This window comes from Bufo gargarizans, chromosome 1 (assembly GCF_014858855.1).
Source record: "Bufo gargarizans isolate SCDJY-AF-19 chromosome 1, ASM1485885v1, whole genome shotgun sequence".
NCBI lineage: Eukaryota > Metazoa > Chordata > Amphibia > Anura > Bufonidae > Bufo > Bufo gargarizans.
Window position 1 is genome coordinate 587461945 of NC_058080.1, and position 24511 is coordinate 587486455.

The following is a 24511-nucleotide window of genomic DNA, read 5'->3' on the forward strand; positions in this document are numbered from 1 at the left end:
TATATATATATATATATATATATATTTTTTTTTTTTGGGACAAGTTTTCCTTTCTAATGGCATCCTTTACTAGTGCATACAATGTAGTGGGAAGCTGTAAAAATGTTCCAAATGAGATGAAACTGGTTAAAAGAAACAAAAAAACTATTCCACCATGGTTTTGTTTTTATGACTTTCCCTATGCGGTAAAACTGACCTGTTACCTTCATTCTCCAGTTCAGTACGATTATAACTGAAAAAAATACATTTGGAAAAGTTACTTTCACCATATTCTGATCCCCATAACTTTTTTATATTTTCGTCTGCGGAGCTGTATGAAGGCTTGCGGGGTGATAGTTTTTAGTGTAGTGTGTAGTTTTTATCGATACCCTTTTGGACTGCATGTGACTTTTTGATCACTTTTTATTCAATTTATTTTTTGGGGAGATGAAGTGGTGAAAAAAAAATGGCAAATCGGACATTTTTTTTTTTTTATTCTGCTACGGCGTTCACTGTAAGGGATAAACATATTTATTTTAATAGTACTGATGTTTTGGGATGTGAAAATGCCTATGATTTTTCATTATTGGGAAAGGAGGGTGTTTTTATTTTTATTTTATTTTTTTGTATGCCATTACTTTCTTTATTTCCTTGCTTTTTTTTTTTCCAAGTCCTTCCCTAGGGGACCTGAACATGTGATCTTCATATTGCTTCTGCCTTACATTGCAAATGATTGCAATGTCTGGCAGATTCACTGTGTTCTTATGGAGCCCTGACACTGCATCTGTAATTGGCTGGGTTTCTTCAGAGAGACCCAGGCTATTACAACAAGTGAACGGCTTCTCCTATCTCAGCGTGAGGAAGCCATTTAGGCCCCGGTGGCACAGAGCTCCCGGAGAAAACTGCCTCAAATGTTGTGGTCATAATTTACTATGCCATCTGAGGTATTAAAACATGGTGCCCACTGTGCTCACAAACGGGTACCACCTTTAAAGACGTCCGCCATACATGTACAACGCTGGTTAGGAAGGGGTTAGAAAGCCCTTCCTCCTTATAAGCTAGATGTGGCATGTGTTGCATCCTTTGCATTGAATGAGGTTATAAGGCCTCACAAGTTAAGGACACAGATAAACTTGCGATCTGCAGATAACGCACAGAAACCGTCTGTTATATTCCAGCTTCATAGATTTATGAATGAAAAATTACCGCTAATGAGCAGGTACTGCAGGGGGTTGTACATTTCCTGCGCAGCAGGAATGTATTGAATGGCTCAATTTCCAATTAAGGGGTGAGCCCGTGGTACATGGTCACACAGTGCCTGCCCTTTGCATTGCATTGTCTTAGGCCCCTTTCACACTAAGGATACAGATTGGCCTCGGATGCGTTAAGGGGGCGTTCAATGAAACTCGCACCATTTTGCAAGCAAGTTCAGTCAGTTTTGTCTGCGATTGCGTTTAGTTTTTTCCGCCTGGGTTCAATTCTTTTTTCATGCGCTTGATAAAAAACTGAAGGTTTACAAACAACATCTCTTAGCAACCATTAGTGAAAAACGCACTGCATCCGCACTTGCTTCCGGATGCGATGTGTTTTTCACTGAAGCCCCATTCACTTCTATGGGGCCAGTGAAAAACGCAGAATATAGAACATGCTGTGTTTTTCACGCAACGCAGATCTGATGCGTGAAGAAAAAAACCTCTCATGTACACAGACACATTGAAATGAATGCATCAGAATTCAGTGCGGGTGCTATACGTTCACTTCACACATTGCACCCGCGCTGAAAACTCGCTCATGAGTTCATACTCGGCCTTAATATCCTATGGAAAGAGCCTTAAATTCTTCATTGAAATCCACATGAGTTACGTTTGTAATGGAGATCTTCTGTACGAACTCGCACCAGATGTTGTACACTATGGATTTGAAAATCTGCGGCATATCTAGAATTCGATACAGTTGTTACACTGTATGTGATGGGGTTTGGTAAAGCATTATTCACTTTGCTCTATCCTGTACTCCACCTTTAAAGGGGTGGTCTCACTTCTTCAGCAAATGGCATTTATGACGTAGATAAAGTTAATACAAGGCACTTACTAATGTATTGTGATTGTCCATATTGCCTCCTTCGCTGGTTAGTTTCATTTTTCCATCACATTGTACACTGCTCGATTCCATGGTTACAGACCACCCTGCAATCCAATAATGGTGGGCGTGCTTGCACACTATAGGAAAAAGAGCTGACCTCTCTGGTGGCCCGGACCGTGGGACCGCACATAGGCTAGTGCTTTTTCCTATAGTGTGCAAGCACGACCACTGCTGCTGGATTGTAGCATGGTCGTAACCATGGAAACCTGTATAATGTCATGGAAAATTGAATCCAGGAAGCAATATAGATAATGGCAATACCTTAGCAAGTGCCTTGTATTAACTTTATCTACATGATGAATGTCGCATGCTGGAGTCAGACGTCCCCTTTAATGCTCCAGCATATGCATTTAGCAGCTTTATGGTTTTAGATATAATGTATTAGATTTCTTATAAAATTGTATTTCTGTTAACAGATTCCATGGAAGTCAAACCTATAATGACTCGAAAATTGCGCCGTCGGCCAAACGATCCTGTACCAATTCCTGACAAAAGAAGGAAACCAGCACCTGATATCTTTTGCATACAAGGCTTTAATGTGCCGTCTACACAGATCAGATTTGTTTTGCTAGTGCTGGAACTGTCAGCTTAAGCTGAAATGAGCCCGTCCCAATGCTTTGAAATTAACAGGGGGTCTAGAGTCGTCAGCACAGCTTGAAATATTTACTAACATGAAACAAACCTTGGAGAGTGTGACGGTTCTCCCTGCCTCTTTGGCATGGATATGCTGTTTTTTTCCCTTTTTTTATTTGCTATTATTTCCCTATTTACTATTATCTGATCTGGATAGTTACTCATAATATTTAATTCTGTTAAAAACACAAAAATTGTAGTAATATTTAACATCCTATAGGTGGAGCCAAAACTGCAGCTGAACCTTTTCACTTTTTAAAAATGTGATTGTATTTACAATTTCTAAGTATAAGCTATTGTGTGGAATTCAGCTAGATTCAACTGTAGTGTGTGTTAGCGATGAGCAAATCGATTGTACCGATTCGTAATTCTTCCAAAATTTCTAATGAACCTTCATTTCTTGTGATTCATTTAAGGCCTGAAAATTGTTATATAACACTCTAGTCTCATATCTGAGAGAAATAGAGACAATGAGAATACCAACAGTTCAAGGCTACCACCAAAAACTTGGTAGATAAAAAAAATAAATTGATTTATAAAGCACAAGCATGGCAGTAGATAAAAAAGGCTATTATAAAAACAAACATTTGAACCGTTTGAGGCTACCATCAAAAACTTATTGGATGAAAAATAGGGGAAAATTGATCTGTTAAGCATAAGGAGAGAGATGAGGTGAGAGATGGGCATTGTATCAACTTGGAATTCACTGATTTTAAAATTGAAAACAAAACAAAAACCTTAGCGTCTAATTTTTACCATACATTTTGGGCGCCGCAAGAAAGGGAGAGATCTGCACATGAAAAGCATGTGTAATTCAGCTTTCTTTTAAAAAGGATTAAAAAGCCAAGTGTTTCACACCTACAGATGAAAAATAGCTATCCAAATATTGCTCAGCTTTTTAAGTCTTTTTAGCAAAATTAAGATAATAGCTAACTAGCCTCACATCAGCAATTATCTCATCCAAGCAAAAGCTGAATTAGAATATTTTATTTTTTTGAAATTTGGGATGAATTCTGAATTGATAAAATTGATTTTCTCATTTCTAGTATGTATATTTATACATGCCTCCTTGTGCGTCATAGATCAATTTTCCTCAATTTTTTAATTTTTTTGCTAACTTTATGGTGGTAGCCTTGAACTGTTTAGTCAGTGCTTTTTCATAATATGTTTATCTATCGCCATTCTTGTGATTTAAAGATCAATTTTCCCCTATTTTTTTATCCACTAAGTTTTTGGTGGTAGCTTTGAACTGTTCAATCAGTGCTTTTTCGTAATAAGAATTTTTATCTTTTGCCATGCTTGTGTCCCGCAAGCCAGTCTTTCAAAAAGGAATGGAAAACAGAGTGTCTCATGCCAGGAGACCAGTTCTTTCTGGGTAACCACCCTTTAACAGAGCACAGCTAAGAAGATTAGCTTGGCTGCCTGAGAGGCCATAGTTGGGGGTACTGTATCTCCTTATGCAGAGTGGCGGGTACACATGAGGAGTATTGTAAGCCAGTCTCTCTTGCTCTCTCATATGAGAATGTTTTATAACAATTTGTAGTGCAGTTGGAGCCTATTTGAATTGTTTAGAATCGATATGAACCCGAATAATATATTTTTTTTCAAATCTGCCCAATTGGAAACAAAACAAATGTTAAGAAATTCGCTCATATTTACTCTTTTTTTTAAATATAATATATATATATATTTTTTTTTAAGATTTCGACAAATTTTTCTAAAATTTCCATTCAGGTTTCAGACTATTCTACCTGAATCAGATATAATGTATATATTTCAAAGCTTCCATAACAGATTTAATAGTTTTTGTCCAAGCAATCCTATTATAAGGCAGCGGGATCTATCAGGTGCCACTAGTGCGACTGATCCAGCAGAGCATTGTGGTTTGCATTATTAATGGAGGCTGCAATGTGAACAGATCCTAAAATTTCCCATGATGGAAGAACTCAGCCAGGGTATAGAGATACATAGACATCAGATGGGATCTTCTGATAAAACTCTGTCTTTATTAATACAATGATTAGTGCTTTATATGTGTCAGTGCTTCAGTGTTGTCTCGCAGCTTCCCATCATGTTGCCTTAACACTTGCACCGCAGTTGAATTATCTTCTCACAGATGAACAAATCATGGAGGATTTACGGACCCTAAACAAGGTAAAAGTTTATTCTTACTTTTTGTTTCACTCTTCAGTGATATATAACTGTATTATTCAGTTTACATTTCATTCAAAATGTTAATTTTTTCCTGTACAATAAGCGTTGTATGTATTAACTTTTTCGCTGCCTGGGTTTTTTTTTTTCCATCTTGCACTTCTGGTAGCCAGAATACTTTTCACACTTTAGGCATGTACAAATAAAACCTGAACGTGGCTGGATTTCTTGCGACTGCCATGGCGATCCCATTCATTTCTATAGGATGACCGCTGCTCAGGGATCCTGGCCGCCACAGGTGTCGCGGAATCAGTGTAGATCTAGCATTAGTGTATTTTTCGCTGGCACGACTTCTCCTTATCCTCTTACTGTTGGGGTTCCTCAGGGTTCAGTTCTAGGTCCTCTTCTCTTTCTCTACACACCCCATATTGGACAGACTATCAGTAGATTTGAGAGAAAACCCATCTTCTAAAATATTAGCAGCTTTAATTGAAGAACATTAATAGAGTATATAAAAAAATAGGGTTTCATAGTAGAACACAAGACATTTAAAACCATCAGGACCAATGGGAATGAACACAGAAGTAAAACGTCACAGATGCAACATACAGAATATAATTTAGATAGCATAATAACATCATGATAGTAGAAAAAGAAATGAAAATCATCCAAGATGAAATAAACATAAATAATAAAAATATAATCATTTTCCAATTCATGCCTGCTGGTGCTCTTGTATCTAACATAAGTATCCAGAAAGCTCCTGTGGCTGACAACTGGTGTCTTGTACCACCCCTAATTTTGTCTTCTGACCCTTTCAATGCCAAAGCAGTTGAAATAGTGAAAGGGGTATTTCGGTTGTTAGAAGTTATGCCCTATCCACAGGGGTAGCTATCAGATCGGTGGGGGTTCTACCGCTGGGACCCCCACAGATCACAAGAACACGTGCCCCGTACCCCCTGCAGCTGCCCTGAAATGACCGGTTAGTGTGGCCACTCCATTAATCTAATCTAAATTATATGCTATATGTTTAATCTGTGACGTTTCACTTCTCTGTTCATTCCAATTCGTCCCTGATGGTTTTAAATGTCTTGTGTTGTACCATGTTTGTATACCCTGATTTAGCACTGAGAGTGTGACACATGTAGGTCTGTTGAACCCTACTTTTTTTATGTTCTTCAATACATAGTAACATAGTACATAAGGCCAAAAAAAGACATTTGTCCATCCAGGTCGGCCTGTTATCCTGCAGGTTGATCCAGAGGAAGGCAAAAAAAAAAAAACTGTGAAGCCAATTTTCCCCACTTCATTGGAATAAAAAATTCCTTCCCGACTCCAATCAGGCAATCAGAATAACTCCCCATCTCTAGTAGCTATAGCCTGTAATATTATTACACTGCAGAAATACATCCAGGCCCCTCTTGAGTTCCTTTATTGTACTCACCATCACCACCTCCTCAGGCAGAGAGTTCCATAGTCTCACTGCTCTTACCGTACAGAATCCTCTTCTATGTTTGTGTACAAACCTTCTTTCCTCCAGACGCAGAGGAAATCTGCTAATGTTTTAGAAGATGGATTTTCTTCATTATTTCTTGCTTATGTACTGAGTGCCAAAGCTAGGCATATGGATCGCATCTTCATTGGCATAGATGATTTCTGCGATGCATGGTTGGGTGAGCTGTCACCTTACTACTTTGATGTTTTCAGTACCATCTCTATGCAGATGACACCCAACTTTACCCCTCATCCACTGACATCATCTCTACTTTACTACAAAACACAAGTGACTGTCTCTAACATTATGTCCTCTTTCTATCTAATACTGAACCTCTCAAAAACTGAACTTCTTTGGGGGAGATTTATCAAAACTGGTGTGGCTTATTTGACACTAGCAACCTTTAATTTTTCAGCGCTCCTTTGGCAAATGAAAGGTGGAATCTGATTGGTTGCTGTAGGCAACTAAGCTGGTTTTACTTTACACCAGTTTGATAAATTTTCCCCATTTACTATCGCACCTAAACTTGATATTTCAATTTTGGTCTGCGGTACTATCATAACCCCTGGGCAGCATGCCCGCTGTCTTGGGGTTATGTTTGACTCAGATCTTTCCTTTGTTCCCCATATCCAATTACTTGTACGCCCTTGTTGTCTGCACCTCAAGACCATCTCTAGAATCCACCATTTTCTCACTGGAAACGGCCAAAGCTCTTGTAGTTGCTTTGATTCATTCTCGTCTTGACTACTGTAACTCAATACTAATCGGTCTTCCTCTCACTAAACTCTTCCCCCCTTCAGTCTGTCCTAAATTCTGCAGCCAGGCCTATCTATCTCTCCACTCGCTAGCCTGTGCCAGTCACTTCACTGGTTGCCCATCCACCATAGAATACACTTCAAACTCCTCATTCTCCCCCACTAAGCTCTTCAGTGATGCACCTCCATACATCTCCTCCCTCATTTCCATCTACCACCCTGCTTGTGCTCTCTTCTGTTAAAGGGGTTGTCTGGGATTGGGGACTTTGGTTTAAGTGGACCTCAGACACCTAAATAGTCAATACATGTGTGTCCTACCTTTTATATGCATTTTGTGATGCCCCTTTTTCACAAAAAAATAAATAAATCTGAGCCGGAAGTGAAGATTTTCTCAAAGTGAGTGACTTATCGGGCCCCTTGGTGGAGAGCAAAACCTCTTCCGCTTAGCAAGGAGTCCGGTGACGTCACCGCCAGCTACACTAATTATACGGAGGGCGGTAACTAGGCGGCAACACACATCGCTAAGTCACGCCCCTCTGGTCCTGTGACATCACCGGCACAGAAGCTAATTATGCAGAGCACATTAAGTGCGTGTTAGAAAGGGGGGACTGAGCGTGCAGGCCTAAGATCAGGTGGGTTTATGGGCGTAACTATGAAGGAGAAGGGATATGTGCGGCAGGAGGTAGAATGTCAATGAGGGGCGGCGGATTCACGAAGGAGTTGTTAGTAATATGATGGACAGCTCAAACAACGCAATGCTGAGCTGCGCTAGGACCCACAAGGCTGTGCGGCAGGAAGTTACCACACACGTAACATACATGTAAACAATCATTGGGGGAACGTCTGAGCCCTGGAGAAGTGGTAAAAATACATAAAAACATAATGGGGAACCTTGAATTGGCTATATATGGTGAGATAACAACATGTTTTTTAAAAACATTTTTATCCCGGACAACCCCTTTAATGACCTAAGAGTAAAATCCACCATAGTTCAAACCTCTCATTGCCTTCTTCAAGACTTTTCTTGAGCTGCACCTACTCTTTGGAATGCACTTCCCCGGACAGTCAGGTTAATTCCCAACTTCCTGACGCCTTAAAACACTACTTTTCAGGCAGGCTTATCATGTTCCCTAAACTCTTTTCCTTGTAACCCCCTCCCCCAACCCTTAATATGAACTAAACACCATCTTCTGGCAGTAATCCCCACACCCAAAGCACTGGCTTTCGCAGCTCAGCCTCACAACTCGGTTTCGTACACTGGTGGCTTGACCAGATAACGACACATCCTTTTTTTCAATCCGTTTTTATTTTCAGACTTTTTTTACATTCTATTTTCAGAACATGATAATGGGGGCTGACTTCTTGCCTGAGCTTAGAGAGATGCTTTACAGCAGCCACCACAAGCCATGTTGTAGAAAGTGAAGCACTGCACACTGTAATGACTGGATGCTATCACAGACTGGATAGTCGTAATTAATAATGTGAAATGGCGGCGCAAGCCATAGACACAATGGACAGGAGGGGACTTCTATGGGAGAGTTTTCTAGGCATGCTCTGTGAGATCACCTATTGTGAATGATGGCTCCTATGTCATCTCTATATATGTTTTAACATAAAAACATGATTTAAGCAATAGGTCTTTTTCTGATGACACATTCCCTTTTAAAGCTTGGAATTAAAGAGAACCTGTCACCATGAAATGTACTGCAATCTGCAGGCCAGAAGATGCAGTAATGCCCGTACAAGCAATTTTATGCTTTTCAAAAAGTCTGGTGCACCCTTTTTTTTTGGTCTGGTGTAGTCTGCTCAGTTCCTGCCCTGGCATGGCGACCGGGACTGAAGAGACCCACAAAACAACTGCGCTCTGGATCACCACAGGAGCCCGGCATTGGCTGCAAAGTTATCCATAGCCTTTACATTAATTTTGTAAAAGTCAAGAGGATTATTTTATTTTTACTTGCAAAACCTTTTATTTTTATTTCAAATATAATATTTTTTTTATTTTTTATTCTCTTACAGTTAAAATCCCCCAAAAGACCTGGTAAGTTTCATCCTAGTTGACGAAAAATAAGGTAATAATGATATCATGACGTGGTTGACAGTGGAAAATTCTACCTTGCATTGATGCTTTGATAAAACTTGCAAAAATATATACTTTTTACTTTAGGAGTGAGATTTTACTTTGTCTCATGACGGACAACCATTTTAATATGGTGGGGAAGTTGCTGTTGACCCCTCATTTTCCCTGCCGCAGCTGTAACATGAAAAAAAGTCCTATTTAATGCAGCCATTCAAATGTCTGCATCGGGGGAATGGTAAAGCTGACAGCAAATTTCCCCTGCAAACATGTTCTGCAGGTGTGAGAAGCCGCCTGATCTCTGGCTTCGTTATGAAAAAGGGGTTATCTTCATGTGTCCGTGTCCTTAAAAAGGAACGGTCGTCCCTCATGACATGTTTGTTTTAGTAACTTGCATTCACCACGTAATAATTCTGGAGCTTCTGTTTTTAGGACTTTGTTTTGTGCGATTCCTCTTTTACTCCTTCTAGAAGTTTATGAAAGAATTGCTAGCAGTCTTCAAAAAAGGTCCACCTTGATGTAATTAGTTAGGGGGGGTGGATGTCCCTCCCTGCACGATCCAGTCAGTGCTGCCAGTGTGACTTGGAACCTGTATGTTTCCTTTGCAGTATCGCCATCGACTCCAGAACATCTTCCAGCAACACAAGCTGAATCTCCTGCCCAACGCTTTGAAGCTCGGATAGAAGATGGAAAGCTCTATTACGATAAAAGATGGTATTGTATTTCATTTTTATATATGGCAATAACCCTGATCCTGAGGTAACCAAATTAACCTCTAACCATGGGAAATGTGTAGCTGAAATACAGGGTGCTGTAGTCATAGTAAGCAAATTCTGCTCTTAAAAAATAAAAAAAACTTAGAGTCAGTTTTCTTTAATCTGCCCCTTTAGTTAGTTTAATCCTATACACAAAAGGACAAGTTTAAGATGGCGAGATCACAGCAAGGAAAATCTTTTTGAGTATTGAAAGTTACATGAACCGGGTTGTGACAGTACAACAAAATTTTCAGCTCAAGGGTCTATTCACACGGATTCGCAAAACACTGACCCCCTCCATGTGTGATCCGCAACTTGCGGACCGCACATCACAGACACTATAATAGAAAATGCCTTTTCTGGTCCGCAATCGCGGACAAGAATAGGACATGTTCAATTTTTTTCAGGAACGAAATTGCGGATCCCGAAATAACGCATCCCGAAAAATCTGATGCGGATCCCGAAAATGCAGATTCGCATCCGTTCTAGCCCCATTGAAAGTGAATGGGTCCGCAAATTGCAGAACGAATGCGGACCCAAATTACGGACGTGTGAATGGACCCTGAATTCGATAAATGTTCTCTGCATAGAAACTGCATTTCGTGTTGGGCGAAGCAGTTTGGAACCAATGGCTGTTTGCGTCATGGGAAAAGGTCTGGGTGCCCAAAAATTTCTGAAAAGACAGGATTCGACCTGTGTATGAGCATAGCCCTGGAAAGTCGACCAGGCTGACAAGTATAGAACTACAAACCACAGTATGGCATATCTTATGAAAACATCTGGGTTGTAAGACATACAGATGACAACCAGAAACTCCATGCCTTGCACTGACTTGCAGGGCTGATTGGAAGAGGACGAATTCTCCGACCACTAGTGTTCAGCAATGAGGCTACCCTTCAGCTCAGTCTGAAGTTCAGTCACCACAATGTTAAAACCTGGGGCTTAAACTCACATACTCTTATTGAGCGCATGACCGACTACCCCAAACTAAACGTGTTGTGTACAGTGAGCAGGCACAAAGTCTATGGTCCCTTCTTTTTTGCCGAAGATACTGTCACTGGCTGCTCCTACCCGAAAATGTTAAAGGATCTTCATCTATCAGCAGGATGGTGTCCCTTCTCATTTCCAGTTGGATGTTCGCCGATACCTGAATTAAACTCTACTAGAACATTGGATCGGCCACGTTGGAATAAACCAGGCATGCCCAACCTGTGGCCCTGCAGCTGTTGCAAAACTACAACTCCCCAGATGCCCTGATAGCTGTAGTCTGTCTAGGCATGCTGGGAATTGTAGTTTTGCAACAGCTGGAGGGCCACAGGTTGGGCATCCCTGCAAAAAAACAATTCACCTATGCTGTGCTGGCCTTCACACTCACTAGATCTAACACCCTGTGACTTTTTTCTGTGGGGCCACATCAAGAACTCAGAGTTTCTGTCACATTAGTGGTGCAGGCTGTCAAGGGCTGCTGCAGAGGGCATGTGGCCCATAGTGAAGACACAAAAATAGGCTTTTACTGGCCAAACCAGCATGTTAGCTGTGCAGCTAATACAACAGATTACATACACAGAATAAAGTTTAGTTTTTTTTTTTTTTTCTGCTATAGTTTTATAACAACACTTTATTTTTATATTTTTTTTATATTCATTAAATATTTTAAAAAGAGATGCATAACTAATAATTATGTTGATCCAATATTGGATATTAAGACAATAATGTCCAACAATAAGATAAGTTATCTCTTAAGCCCACCCATGGGATGCACCTAGGTTTTAGAGGACCCAAACTCAGAGCCCTGATCAGACCCCCAATGGTCCTCCAGTCAGACCTCAGATCAGACCTTCATATTATTAAGTCCCCCGATCACAGCCCAATGTGAATGACCCCTATTCAGACCACCATGCTCTGATCAGAGAGAAAAAAATAAAACCACTTACCTCTCCTGCTCCGGATGCCACTTCCACTCCTGTCATGCTGCTTTCTTCTTGCTCTTCCTGCTGCGCGCTGTGCTGTGACCCGACGCCGCACAGCTTGAGGTCAGAGTGCCGACGTCCTCAAGCTGTGCGCAGGACATAGCACAGGAAGCGGAGAGTACACAGCCCGCAGAGGGAGTTCTGCATTCACCACTTCCCGATCCTCCTTTACTAATGAACGCTTCCATAATGGAAGAGCTCATTAGTATTCGACCCATAAGAAACACTGACAAAAAGTGTGTTTTATAGGGTGAAAAATACAGTTTGCTCTTTTGTCCTCTGACGGATGAATAGGGATACTGTGGGAGTGTTTCTTGGCACATCCAGCAGATGGGCTCTGCAAATTTCGATCTACGTGCCCACTAAAAAAACTTATATAAAGAAACAGACTACAGATATTGGATCAAAGCCCTTAATCCAGGCATAAATTCTGAGGCAGATAAAGCTTTAGGTTCTAATAGGTGTTTTAGTTTTATAGATGATCATTTGCATGCACTTCTAATCGTTTTTTTGCTTTTATTTTTTCCAGTCTTTTTCAACCAGTCTGAAACTTAAGAAAGCTTTATGACAAGTTATAACAGATAATTCACTTTATTAAAAGAGTATTTTATTGTGTCTAATTTGACCAGCTATTATATAGGTAGTCATTTTTCCCATGCACTCTGGTCGTGACTGTTACCTGTAGATAACTCATATTCACATTTGGCCACTAGGTGCTGCTGTTTATAAAGGAATCCATTTAGAATACCGGGTCCCTCAAGTTACAATATTAATTGGTTCCTGGACGACCATTTCACATTGTAACTTGAAAACTTTCGTCATCCTGATCAAGAAAAGTTAAGTTTAAATTAAAATAAGCAGATAACCAAGACAAAAAAAGCAAGTCCTTAAGTAAAGCAGACAAGAACATATGCTGGAAGCTGTAGATGACTTTCTGTGGTGACAGCAGGAGCTTCTTTAGGGTCTTGCATAGTTCATAGATGTACCAGTAAAATAAAATGGAGTCACCGCTTAACTGGTGTCCAAAGGAGAAGCTCATCCCGGCACAGACTGGGCAGTACAGAACATATAGTACCACATAGGAACTACTAGACAACCAATAAAGGTGTTTTACCAGTGAAATACCCATGTTGATTGGTTAGATCTGAGTCTGAGGCGTTATATGTTCAATCTAGTTTCAACTTGCGATGGCCCATGAGACAATTGTATGTTGAAAATATTGTATCTTGAGGGATCACTGTAATATCAATTACTTAAGTTTTATATAGGGACAGGGACTTCACTCTTAAAAATCTCAGAGATTACATGACTGCCGCTGCATTAAAACTCCCACCCACTGCCTATGTGCGGTGTGGAGGAACAGAGGGCTTTGAATTGCGGTTTATTGGTTTTGGCAGGCTCCCGCGGTCGCAAATCCTGTGAATGGATGATGTATGTGAATTGTTGGGGCGTCCTAAAGACAGTGGGTGCTTGTGCATCTGCTGATTGACCTCTTGAACTTCAAATCACACACTGAAGTACAAAGTATAAGAATTATAAATAATAGAAGAAAAATTGTTTGCCTTAAAATAAATAAAGTACATAACAAAATCCATACTCTGTCTCTCTGAGGAGAGACATAATTTTATGTCTAAGAATCAGACTGGCGGTGTTCACTTTCTGGCACCCCTGCTAATCGGCTGTTTTCACAAACGACACCGCTCCATACACTGTTTAGCGGGTATGCCTGTGTACAGTAGCGCTGCTCCCATTCAGCCAGCACACAGTGTCCCGAGCTGAATGGCAGTACTGCTGTAACCAAGCACACCCCTACACGATGGACAAAGCTGTGGAATTCCGGTGCCAGGTTCTGCTGGTGCTGGGAGTCCTACCTCTGCTAGTCTAATATTGATGAATATATTGGTCATTAATAGTTAGGTCCTGGAAAGCCTCCTTTTTAAAATATCAGACAAGCCCTGCAGTAGTTTAAAATAAGAAATCATCTTATACTCGCGCTTTCTCCAGCGCTGTGGGGCTGGTGTGGTCCTGCTGCTGCTTGTTTACAAAGTCAGTACAAGATTAATTTTTATTTTAAGCTATTGGCTCATTGGGCATTTTTAATTATCTCAGACAACCCCTTTAAAGTAGCGACATGAAGAGAGTAAAGAATGAGAAAAGTGTCTAAGTGCTTTTGTATTATAGTTATACCAGTAAAATCTGATACTCTACATACTAGCTATTTTCAGTGCAAACAGTTTAATAGTAGAATAAGTGAATTGGTGGAGGCTTAAAAGGGTTCTCAGGAGTGATTTAAAATGGTCGCAAGAAACCTGTCCTAGAATGAGAGCAGGACTGGTTGCAACTACATGCAGAGCTGCCTAGAAGGGTGAGCGGACAGGGCCTCACTACACATGCTGAGCTGCCTAGAAGGGTGAGCGGACAGGGCCTCACTACACATGCTGAGCTGCCTAGAAGGGTGAGCGGACAGGGCCTCACTACACATGCTGAGCTGCCTAGAAGGGTGAGCGGACAGGGCCTCACTACACATGCTGAGCTGCCTAGAAGGGTGAGCGGACAGGGCCTCACTACACACTACGCTCTGGCACTTGTATATTATACATATTGGTACGTTTTCAGGCTGCTCAGCCACGATGGCATATCATAGGCAGGATTGCATCATTACCATCTATTGTAGTGAGGCCCTGTCCCTCGCCCATCTAGGCAGTTCTGCAGGTGGTGGCAACTAGTTCTGATAACATTCTAGGACAGGTGGTCATTTTAACTTATTCCTGGAGAACTCCATTAACTGGCAAAAGTGTTGGCTTCAAACCACCAACAGTCACTGATTTGAAAAGCCATTCTCTTTTAGAAGATCTGATGGTCTTCTTTAGAGATGAATGAAGCGAGCTTCGGATGTTACATCCGAAGTTGCTATGTTCATAACTTCGGATTAATACTGTATGGAGATCCATCTCAGTATAGTATTAGAATGTATGGGCTACGAGGAGCCGGAGTTAGTTATTCACGAAGTTGTGCGTGACTTTGTTGAATAACTTGGGTAATTGATCTTTAAAGTGGAAAAATCACTTTAAAACCAGTACCTCTGAACCGAAGCCAATTTCGGTTTCAAGTTTTAATGGGATTTTCCACTTTAAAAATCAATCACCGAAGTTATTCAACAAAGTCGCGAACAACTAACTTCGGCTCATTGTGTAGCCCATACATTTTAATACTGTACGGAGACGAATCTCTGCACAGTATTAATCCGAAGTTATGAACGAAGCGGCTTTGGATGTAACATCCGAAGCTCGCTTCGCTCATCACTGGTCTTCTTCGTCTGGACAACCCTTGGTGGGTGAGAAGCATCTTTGCTGCCCTGTAGCTTGACATTCCCCGTAGCACTGATTTGAAATTGTAAATGCTTCTGACTGTTTCTGCACTTGTACTGCCTTTTTCATTTGATAGCAATGTATAATTATGATCTGCAGCCGGTTTAGCAATGCCTTTTAAATATTCTGCTTCTTTAGTTGCAGGAAACTAAGAATGATCCGCAGCCAGTCTTGTTAGGAAAGCAGTGTCACGCTATCCCTCTGCGGGTAAACAGCTGAGATTTCTCCGGTAGTCTTAAAATGTCACAGTAATTGCTTTGACTGTTTCAGACATAGTAACGTTAACATCTAAAGCAGTGGTTTTATTGTCATTATTCCTTTTGTTCTTTAAAGGGGTTTTCGAGTGACCAGCTGTTCCCGAGTAGGTCAGATGCCAGAACTATGCTGCTCCGTTCACCATGTAGTGGACATAACTGGTTACTGCAGTGCTGCTGCCATTCACTTCAATGGGGAGAATAGCTGCACGAAGCTCTGTCCACTACACAGTGAATGAAATTGTATTTTTGTAGGATGCCCTATTTCTAACCTAGCAAAATACCTAACAGGATCAGATTAGTGGCCTTCAAACCTGTGAGATTACAACCATGATCAGTTTATGTAAACCCTGCTTGTGCGATGCGGTGCTTCCGGACACTCTGCTCTTTGCCATTTTAACACAACATTAAAATGGGGAACTGATACGAGTCCTTCACAAATATAAAAAAAAAAGATATATTACAACAGAGAAGGTAATAAGGGTGGTTTCCATGCTCATCTAAGTTGTACATCGTGGACAGCCAGTATCTCATTGACACAGATGCTTGGTGAGTAAGAGGATGTTTGAGCTGGTCTATGGAGTGAGCTAGTTGATGCTGTTATAAACGGTGTATTGGGTTAGGTACGTTTATGTCCATATATATTTGGACAGAGACAACATTTTTCAAATTTCTGTTCTGTACATTACTACAATGGATTTTGAACAAAACAATTCAGATGCAGTTGAAGTTCAGACTTTTAACTTTAATTCAGTGGGTTGAACAAAATGATTGCATTAAAATGTGAGGAACTAAAGCATTTTTTAAACTCAGTTCCTTCATTTCAGGGGCTCAAAAGTAATTGGACAAATTAAATAATTGTAAATAAAATGTTAATTTCTAATATTCTGTTGAAAACCCTTTGTTGACAATGACTGCCTGAAGTCTTGAACTCATGGACATCACCAGATGCTGTGTTTCCTCCTTGTTAATGCTTGGCCAGGCCTTTACTGCAGCAGTTTTCAGTTGCTGTTTGTTTGTGGGCCTTTCTGTCTGAAGTTTAGTCTTTAACTAGTGAAATGCTCTATTGGGTTCAGATCCGGTGACTGACTTGGCCTCTCAAGAATTTTCCACTTCTTTGCTTTAATAAAGTCCTGAGTTGCTTTGGCTTTATGTTTTGGGTCATTGTCCATCTGTATTATGAAACGCCCACCAATCAGTTTGGCTGCTATTGGCTGGATTTGAGCACACAGTATGTCTCTGAAAACCCCAGAATTCATCAGTCTGCTTCTGTCCTGTGTCTGGGTTTTTTCTGTTTTTGCAGATGAAGGATGGCTTGTTTCACCTGCATGGAGAGCTCCTTTGACCGCATGTTTACTTCTCAGCAGAATCTTCAAAATACAAGCACCTTACCTCAAATCAACTCCAGGCCTTTTATGTGCTTAATTGAGAATGAAATAATGAAGGAATTGCCCACACCTGCCCATAAAACCGCCTTTGAGTCAATTGTCCAATTACTTACCCTCAAATGAAAGCTAAAAGACTGGACTTTATGTCCATGTCCATTATATAACTATAACTTGAATATGTTTTAGTAAACGGGTAATAAAAACAAAATTTGTGTCAGTGTTCACATATATATGGACCTAACTATTTCTTGTTAGAACAACATCTATGTGAATAAATATCACTAGAGGAATAATATTTGAGAGGTCACTGTTGTCACTTATCCCTAGTTTCAGAAACACAAATCAGGTGCATTTGATTTCTCTTGAACTTGCATATTGCTCAGTTTTTAAGCTGCATAATGTTTGTTGGATTCTTCATTATCTGATCATTCTCAGCAGGATTTTTTTTTTGGGCTTCTTCGTGATTTGTCTATTCTCGGCAGGAATAATTTTTTCTATACTTAAGCTGTGGTTTTTCTATCAAAAGCGTTTTTTCGTCCTATTAGACTAAATATGGAGTAAAAAAATTCCTTGTTAATATGGTTCTTGCACACTGTAAATTTGTGAATTAAAGTATAGCAAATGTTTTTACTGAATGGGGCTCTTATCTGTCTCTCAATTTATTGTAGGTACCACAAGAGCCAAGCAATATACCTGGAATCCAAAGACAACACAAAAATCAGTTGTGTAATTAGTTCTGTGGGCACGAATGAGGTGCGTTTCATAGTGTACATTTGTGAATTCTGACTATGTCATGTTGCAGAACAATGTGGAGATCACAAGCATATTGAGATTGACATTCACTCGTTAATGGGGTCATCATATCATATAGCATACTGTAGTGGGAAAAATTCCAAATAAGGTATAATAGGAAAAACACATTTGAGCCATAGTTTTATTTGTTTGATTTTTACGGTGTTCCCTATGCTCTAAAACTGACCTGTTCCCTTAGTTCTCTGGGTCAGTGCAATTAAAGTAGTACCACATTTATATAGTTTTTCTTGTGTTTTTTAATATTGAAAAATTTTTTTTTTCTTTTCATCGTCCTATTCTGACGCCCATAACTTTATATTTGCATCTATGGAGATGTGTGAGCGCTCATCTTTTTACATATACAAAAAAAGAAAAAGAACTGGATGGCATATCCACATGCTATGCTTTGATCTCATCTCTGCTACTTAGCAAAATACAGTGCTACTTGGCGCATGTGTACCGCCTTTTATGCTACATGCTGACCGAGGCGTTAGTGTACATTTTAATCAAAAGGCATAAGCCCACGCACCACGCCAAGGTTGCCTCTGAGTGGGTCCTACTCTAAAGGAGCGCTCATGTTTTGTATAGCGATCTGTATTTTTATTTTATTTTTTCTTGATATTTTGGCATGTGTATGACTTTTTAATTACTTGTCGTGTGGGCGGTCCTACGCTATGATTGACGGTGATCTCTGTATACTTGCAGCGTTAGCTGTTGATCACTTTGCGGCACCACCCACACAAATTCTAAGCATAAAAAGAGCAGAGGTTGACATTTTTAAATGAGTAAGTAATACGTTTTTACTGAATCATTTTCCATAAAACTAAATATCAGTCTGCTCAGTTCCTCCTGCTCTATAACATGCTGTCTGCAGAATTTTCATGCTGACAGGTTCGCTATAAACAAAGTTAAGATCTCCTTACTTTGTCTGAAAGGTATTTGCAGGTAAGACTGTCTGGTACGAAGGACATTTGATTCCAATTGTCAGACTGCATTGACTGTTTATTTCCAGTCTCACAAATGAAATCTAGTCTTGCCTGATTGCCTTTGGGCCGCTCCACTGTGCAGTTACTGAAGCACGTGGACATTCAGATACGATGCATCTTTAAATACTGCTATGTAGAAACAACCAAATAGCCTCACATTTTTCTGGCGAGTTAATAAAAATGTATCATGTTGTAGCTACAATTTTTTTTTTGTTAGCGGGATGTTGAAACAATAATGTCTAGCTTGATCGTGGTTTCAATAGGATGGAGTTTCCCACTTAACAGTCTTAATCCATTGCAGCCCAACGCACCAATCACAGCCTGTTGCATTCTTCTGTCCCACATGGTCGCAAGGGCATCCTCCAAAAATGTTGTGAATATATATATTGGTGATGTGGTCTAGGTGTATGCAGTCAATAAACATTCACTTATTAAAAGGCGTATTTTATGCATTAAAATATCTACTCTTTTCAAGCTCAGTAGCCAAGTGGGAGGGCAGTCATTGATTGAGAGCTCCCTGTATACCCATTTATACAGGGAAGGTTGTCAATCACTGGTAAGACCACCCACGTTGCTTCTGAGCTCAGAAAGAGCAGAGAGATTTCAATGAATAAAATAAGTTATACTGAAATATTTCCTTTTAAAGGCTATGGACACCTTCAAGACAATTAGGATTGCATTTTACTAACGTTGGAATAAATATATATTTTTTTCATTTGGTCTTTATTAAAAAAATAATGAGCCATTTCTGAGTTATTTTTTTTGTCTTCTTTGAATCCTGTAATCGGACGGCTCATGTAGAGCCCTTAAAGAGGACCTTTCACCGATCCTGACACTGTAAACTAAGAATACAGACATGGAGAGCGGCGCTTACTATTATCCCTGGGCGCCGCTCCGTTCTCCCGATATGCCCTCAGGTATCTCCGGTCACAGAGTTATTGTAGGCGGAGATTTCAGTCACTAAGTTATGGTAGGTGGAGTCTGCCCTTGTTTTGCTCTAGCGCTGGCCAATCGCAGCGCAGAGATCACAGCCTGGGAGGTTATTGCTCCCAGGCTGTGAGCTCTGCAATGCGATTGCCCAGCGCTACAGAAGGACAAGGGCAGACTCCACCTACTATAACTTAGTGAGCGGAGATACCGGAGGGCATAGCGGGAGAACGGAGCGGCGCCCAGGGATAATAGTAAGTGCAGTGAGATCCCCGGGCGCCGCTCTCCATGTCTGCATACTTAGTTCACAGTGCAAAAATCGGTGAAAGGTCCTCTTTAACTCTGATCTCCTGACCTCCTGAACTCTGACTATAGCTCAATTCCTATCAAACGGATTAGAATATAGCTTTTATAAGTGTTTGAGGACAGGAAATCGGAGACAGGAGCTACACATAAGCTGTCTAGTGATGGGTTTCAAAGAAAACAGAAAGTGACAGCTTGCAAACAAACTGATTTTAAACCCCTAAAGAAAAAAAAAGAAATAATAGAACAGCACTCTGATATTAACCCCTGTATCTCAAACTGCTGATCATTTTTAATAAAGGCCAGTTGAAAAAATAATTTTTAGCCCACAATCAGTAAAATGCAATCATTAAAAAAATTGCCACGAAGGTGTACATAGCCTTTAAAACTATATATTAATCCGCTCAGCTCCTCCTGCTCTATAACACGCTGCCTGCAGATTGCACTGCATTTTCACGATGTCCGATTTTCTTTAAGATGTCATTCAGATTAGATAAAGGCTCTAAAATGACTTGTTTCCTTATCTGCATGGGCACACACATAATGTGAGTGCATCAAGATTTTGGGATAAATTGCACCAAAATGGGGTGCATTTTGGAGCATTTAAGTTTAGAGAAGTTACCTGCACCTAGCCAGACAAAGTGGCATACCGAAGTGTCTGCCATCTATAGGATAAGTAAATCCTCCCCCAACATTGTCTAATTTGAAGTGGATTTTGTCTTTCTGAAAATGTACCTCGTAACACTACATTTTGTTTCATTGTTTGCAGATTTGGGTCAGGAAAAGCAGTGACAGCACAAAAATGAGGATATACCTAGGACAGCTACAGCGGGGATTGTTTGTTATCCGCAGGCGTTCAGCAGCGTGAAACCCAACAGACTCTTCAAGTGACGTTTCTCATTTAACAAGTTAACATACAAGTGAATGAATGTTGACATCACTGACCAATATGGATAGAAGTTCCCATTGTGATCAGTGAATAATTACAGAAATGAAGTTTTCAAGGCCTTTCCGGACTCCAAGGTTGACCAGTTGAGTGTAAAACTTCAAGAAAGTATTTTTCGTGACAGGTCTGTTCTTTGCCGTAATTGAAGCAGAAGATTCTCGGATAATTATCCTGCCTAAAATGCCTAAATTGAAGTTAAGAGAGACTCTTCCCTTCACTGAGAATTCCCTGACGAAAGGCTTGTCCAAATTCTGTGTTGTAGATGGATTTTATGTTGTAATCTCTCTAAAAACAAATCGGAGGGATAAGAAATGACCTGCAGAATTTTAACGGTGCTAGGCCCTTACCTTTGAGTGGAATTAGGTAAAATGACATATTGACTCTCTCCTCTACCAGTCTGGTTTCATAGCAGAGTCCAGAGAGGAAGGTTTTTTTTTTTTTTTTCTTTTTCCTTTCTCTTATTACATTTTTAAGTGGCCCTTATTTTTATACAAAAAATAAAAACCAAGAGTGTTTCCTAGGTCATGCTTTCATAAGTATACAGAGTTTCTAAAAGCCTTAAAAGGTGGAACTGATTATTTAGTGGTCTGCTGCATTTGATTAATTCAAAATCACTGACCAGCCGTGACATTTACTTTGTTTTTAACAGTCAAATCCAGTTATATCTATTCACACCCTCGCGGAAAAGATTATTTGGTAATACAATTTTAATGTACAAAAGCCCCTTAAAATGTATACTGTGTAAGGGTAATTTAATGGAAGTGGGTTTTATACCAGTCTGAAAATGAATCTGTTGCTCATGCACAGTTTTAAATGCTTCAGGTGATGCCTCCATGTGGCATTGTTTGCAAAAAATGTGGCTGCTTTAAAGGAATCTGTTACCTCCGCAAAGTCCAATTAAATACAGTAATACGACTGCTGCTGACCTTGGATCAGTGATTGGTATGTCAATATGCACCCTCATCCCCTCTTGTGCACCCATAAACTGGTCCTGGAATACATCGAGGCGACTCTTAATGGAGAGGATGCCAGGAGAAGTCCTCTCTATGCATTCCACAGCTGGTTTGTGGGAGAATGGGGGCGAGTGTCAACATACAACTTAGGCTACTTTTACACTGGTGTTTTGGTTTCCGTTTGTGAGATCCGTTCAGGGCTCTCACAAGCGGTCCAAAACGGATCAGTTTTGCCCTTAATGCATTCTGTATGGATAAGGATCTGCTCAAAATGCATCAGTTTGGCTCCGTTCCGCCTCTATTCCGCTTTGAAGGCGTACACCAAAACACTGCCTGCAGCGTTTTGGTGTCCGTCTGACAAAACGGAGCCAAGCAGATCCGTCCTGACACACAATGTAAGTCAATGGGGACGGATCCATTTTCACTGACAATAGAAAACGGATCCATCCCCCGTTGACTTTCAATGGTGTTCAAGACGGATCTGTCTTGGCTATGTTAACGATGATACAAACGGATCCGTTCTGAACGGATGCATGCGGTTGTATTATCTGAATGGATGCGTTTGTACGGATCCGTACCAAACGCGAGTGTGAAAGTAGCCTTACTGATCTAGAGTAGGCGGCAGATGTTCTGTTCATGTATTATTGTACTTTAATAGGGCTTGCCTAAGGTGACGGGTTCCTAACAAAGTCTATTTTAGTACTTGCATGCATTCCCCATGAAGTGACAATTCTGGAGCATCATTTTCCCGATGTCTGCATTCTACCATTCCTCTGTTATTCCTTCTGTATAGTTGTGAATACATTGACAGCTAGGTGTTACCATTCTTCTTGTCATACCGGTGTCCCTACACTGTCTGGCCCTGTCAGCACTGTTGGATAGTGTCTGTAGGGACACCCCCCCAACTGTTGTCTGCTTATTTGTGATTTCTTTTAGGGGGACTAACAGGAAAGGTAAAACACAGATCTAATAAAACGTAAGAATGAATGAATATTTTATGAAGAATACAAGTATGTACTACAAGGAACCTTGGGATTGGTCATCAATATTAGATCGGCAGGGGTCCTACACCCAGTACCCCCGCCACATAGCACTTCAATGGCCTCCACATAGCTTACTAAGTACAGCACCTTATAGTGGCCTTGCTTGGTATTGCAGCTCAGTCCTATATTGCCAATGAACGTGACCTCACATGGTCTAGGAAGCAGCTTAAGCGCTCATGGAGCACTGCGTCCTCTTCTTTCAGCTAATTGGGGGTGGTCCTAGGAGTCAGACCCTCGCCCATCTGATATTGATGACCTATCTTGAGGATAGGTCATAAATATGTAAACCCCTTTAATAATTAGCCTTATCTGTGATTGTTAAAATATTTGGTTTCCAACTGATGGTAGTGTGTTACACTGGTCTAAACACTTGTTGAAATATTATATGATTATTTTTAATGTGGAAAATGATTCTTTTGCACATACTAGTCTCATCTAGTGTATACCCCATCTAACGACCAGAGGCTCCTCTATGTCTACCTTTTCCAGTTGTATTGTATAATTTGACTTTTGCCTGTAGAGGGCGCTATGGGATCGATGATGATATCCATGTCTTACTTATGGAATTTTTTATTTGGACGTGACTATAATTCACTGTTCTGTTTTTGAAGACTCTTGCTATATAAAAAATTCTAGTCTGTTCCTTTGCCGCCATACTGTTTCATTCGTTGAATTTTAGCACTTAAATGTGTTTTCTATATAGAATATAGAGAAATGGGTGCAGCATTATTTCCAGAATCTGCCCAAATCAAAATGATAGGTAGTTGTGGAGAAAGTTTACCGAGTTACAGTGAAATAAAACCCAGACTGCGATGTCCACCCTATTTACCAGTCTGTCGGATGTCCCGAATGATCCTCCTGTTCAGTTCATATGATCAAGGAGAAGTAACATATTCATCTTTTGCATCGATCTTCATTTCAAGTTTCCAGTTTCTTAATATAATGCCAAATTACTTAAAGGGGTTGGCCACTTTCCGGGAACTGTTGATCAATGTCTTAAGAGGACTGTATGACACTAATTTAGTCTTAGTTAATATTCTGCACCATTTTCTACATTTAATAAGGTAGTCTCCCATGTTGTTTAAGTCTTTTGTGCCGAGGGTTTGTTGCTGATGTCATGTGACCAGGTAAATCACTCAGTCTCCCCCATTCAAACACACTGCACCTGCACTCAACTCTTAATATTGCAAGTGCAGATGGCAGATTTGTTTATTTATTTTATGCACTTATATAGCGCTACTATATTCCGCAGCGCTTTACAGACATAAGCAACCAACTGTCCCCAGTGGGGCTCACAATCTAAGGTCCCTATCAGTAGGTCTTTGGAGTGTGGGAGGAAACCGGAGTACCCGGAGGAAACCCACGCAAACACGGGGAGAACATACAAACTCCATGCAGATGTTGTCCTTGGTCGGATTCGAACCTAGGAACACCAGTGCTAACCACTGAGCCACCATGCTGCCCATTGTGGTGCAGATGTGGTGTATTTGAGTGGAGAAGGCAGGGTGATTTGTCTGGCATTTATTTTTGCCTGGTCACATGACCCTCCATCAGCAGACATCTTGTGGACAGCACAGAAGATTTGCCAACAAGG

General features: G+C 40.5%; 1 protein-coding gene across 2 annotated transcripts in view; it reads left to right on the forward strand.

The window, feature by feature from the left end:
• The window catches only part of SUDS3 (SDS3 homolog, SIN3A corepressor complex component), a 43444-nt gene extending 21310 nt beyond the window's left edge, over nt 1–22134 (forward strand). The window contains exons 7-12 of one of the 2 annotated variants that reach the window (XM_044275829.1): nt 2538–2633; nt 4847–4908; nt 9175–9196; nt 9841–9946; nt 17636–17720; nt 20745–22134. In XM_044275829.1, coding sequence (XP_044131764.1) covers nt 2538–2633; nt 4847–4908; nt 9175–9196; nt 9841–9946; nt 17636–17720; nt 20745–20843 — 470 coding nt within the window. In that variant the 3' untranslated portion in view covers nt 20844–22134. Of the gene's footprint in view, nt 1–2537; nt 2634–4846; nt 4909–9174; nt 9197–9840; nt 9947–15463; nt 15533–17635; nt 17721–20744 lie in introns of those variants that run through there. The other variant, XM_044275830.1, reaches the window with a different exon arrangement.
• Nucleotides 22135–24511: the final 2377 nt, after the last annotated feature.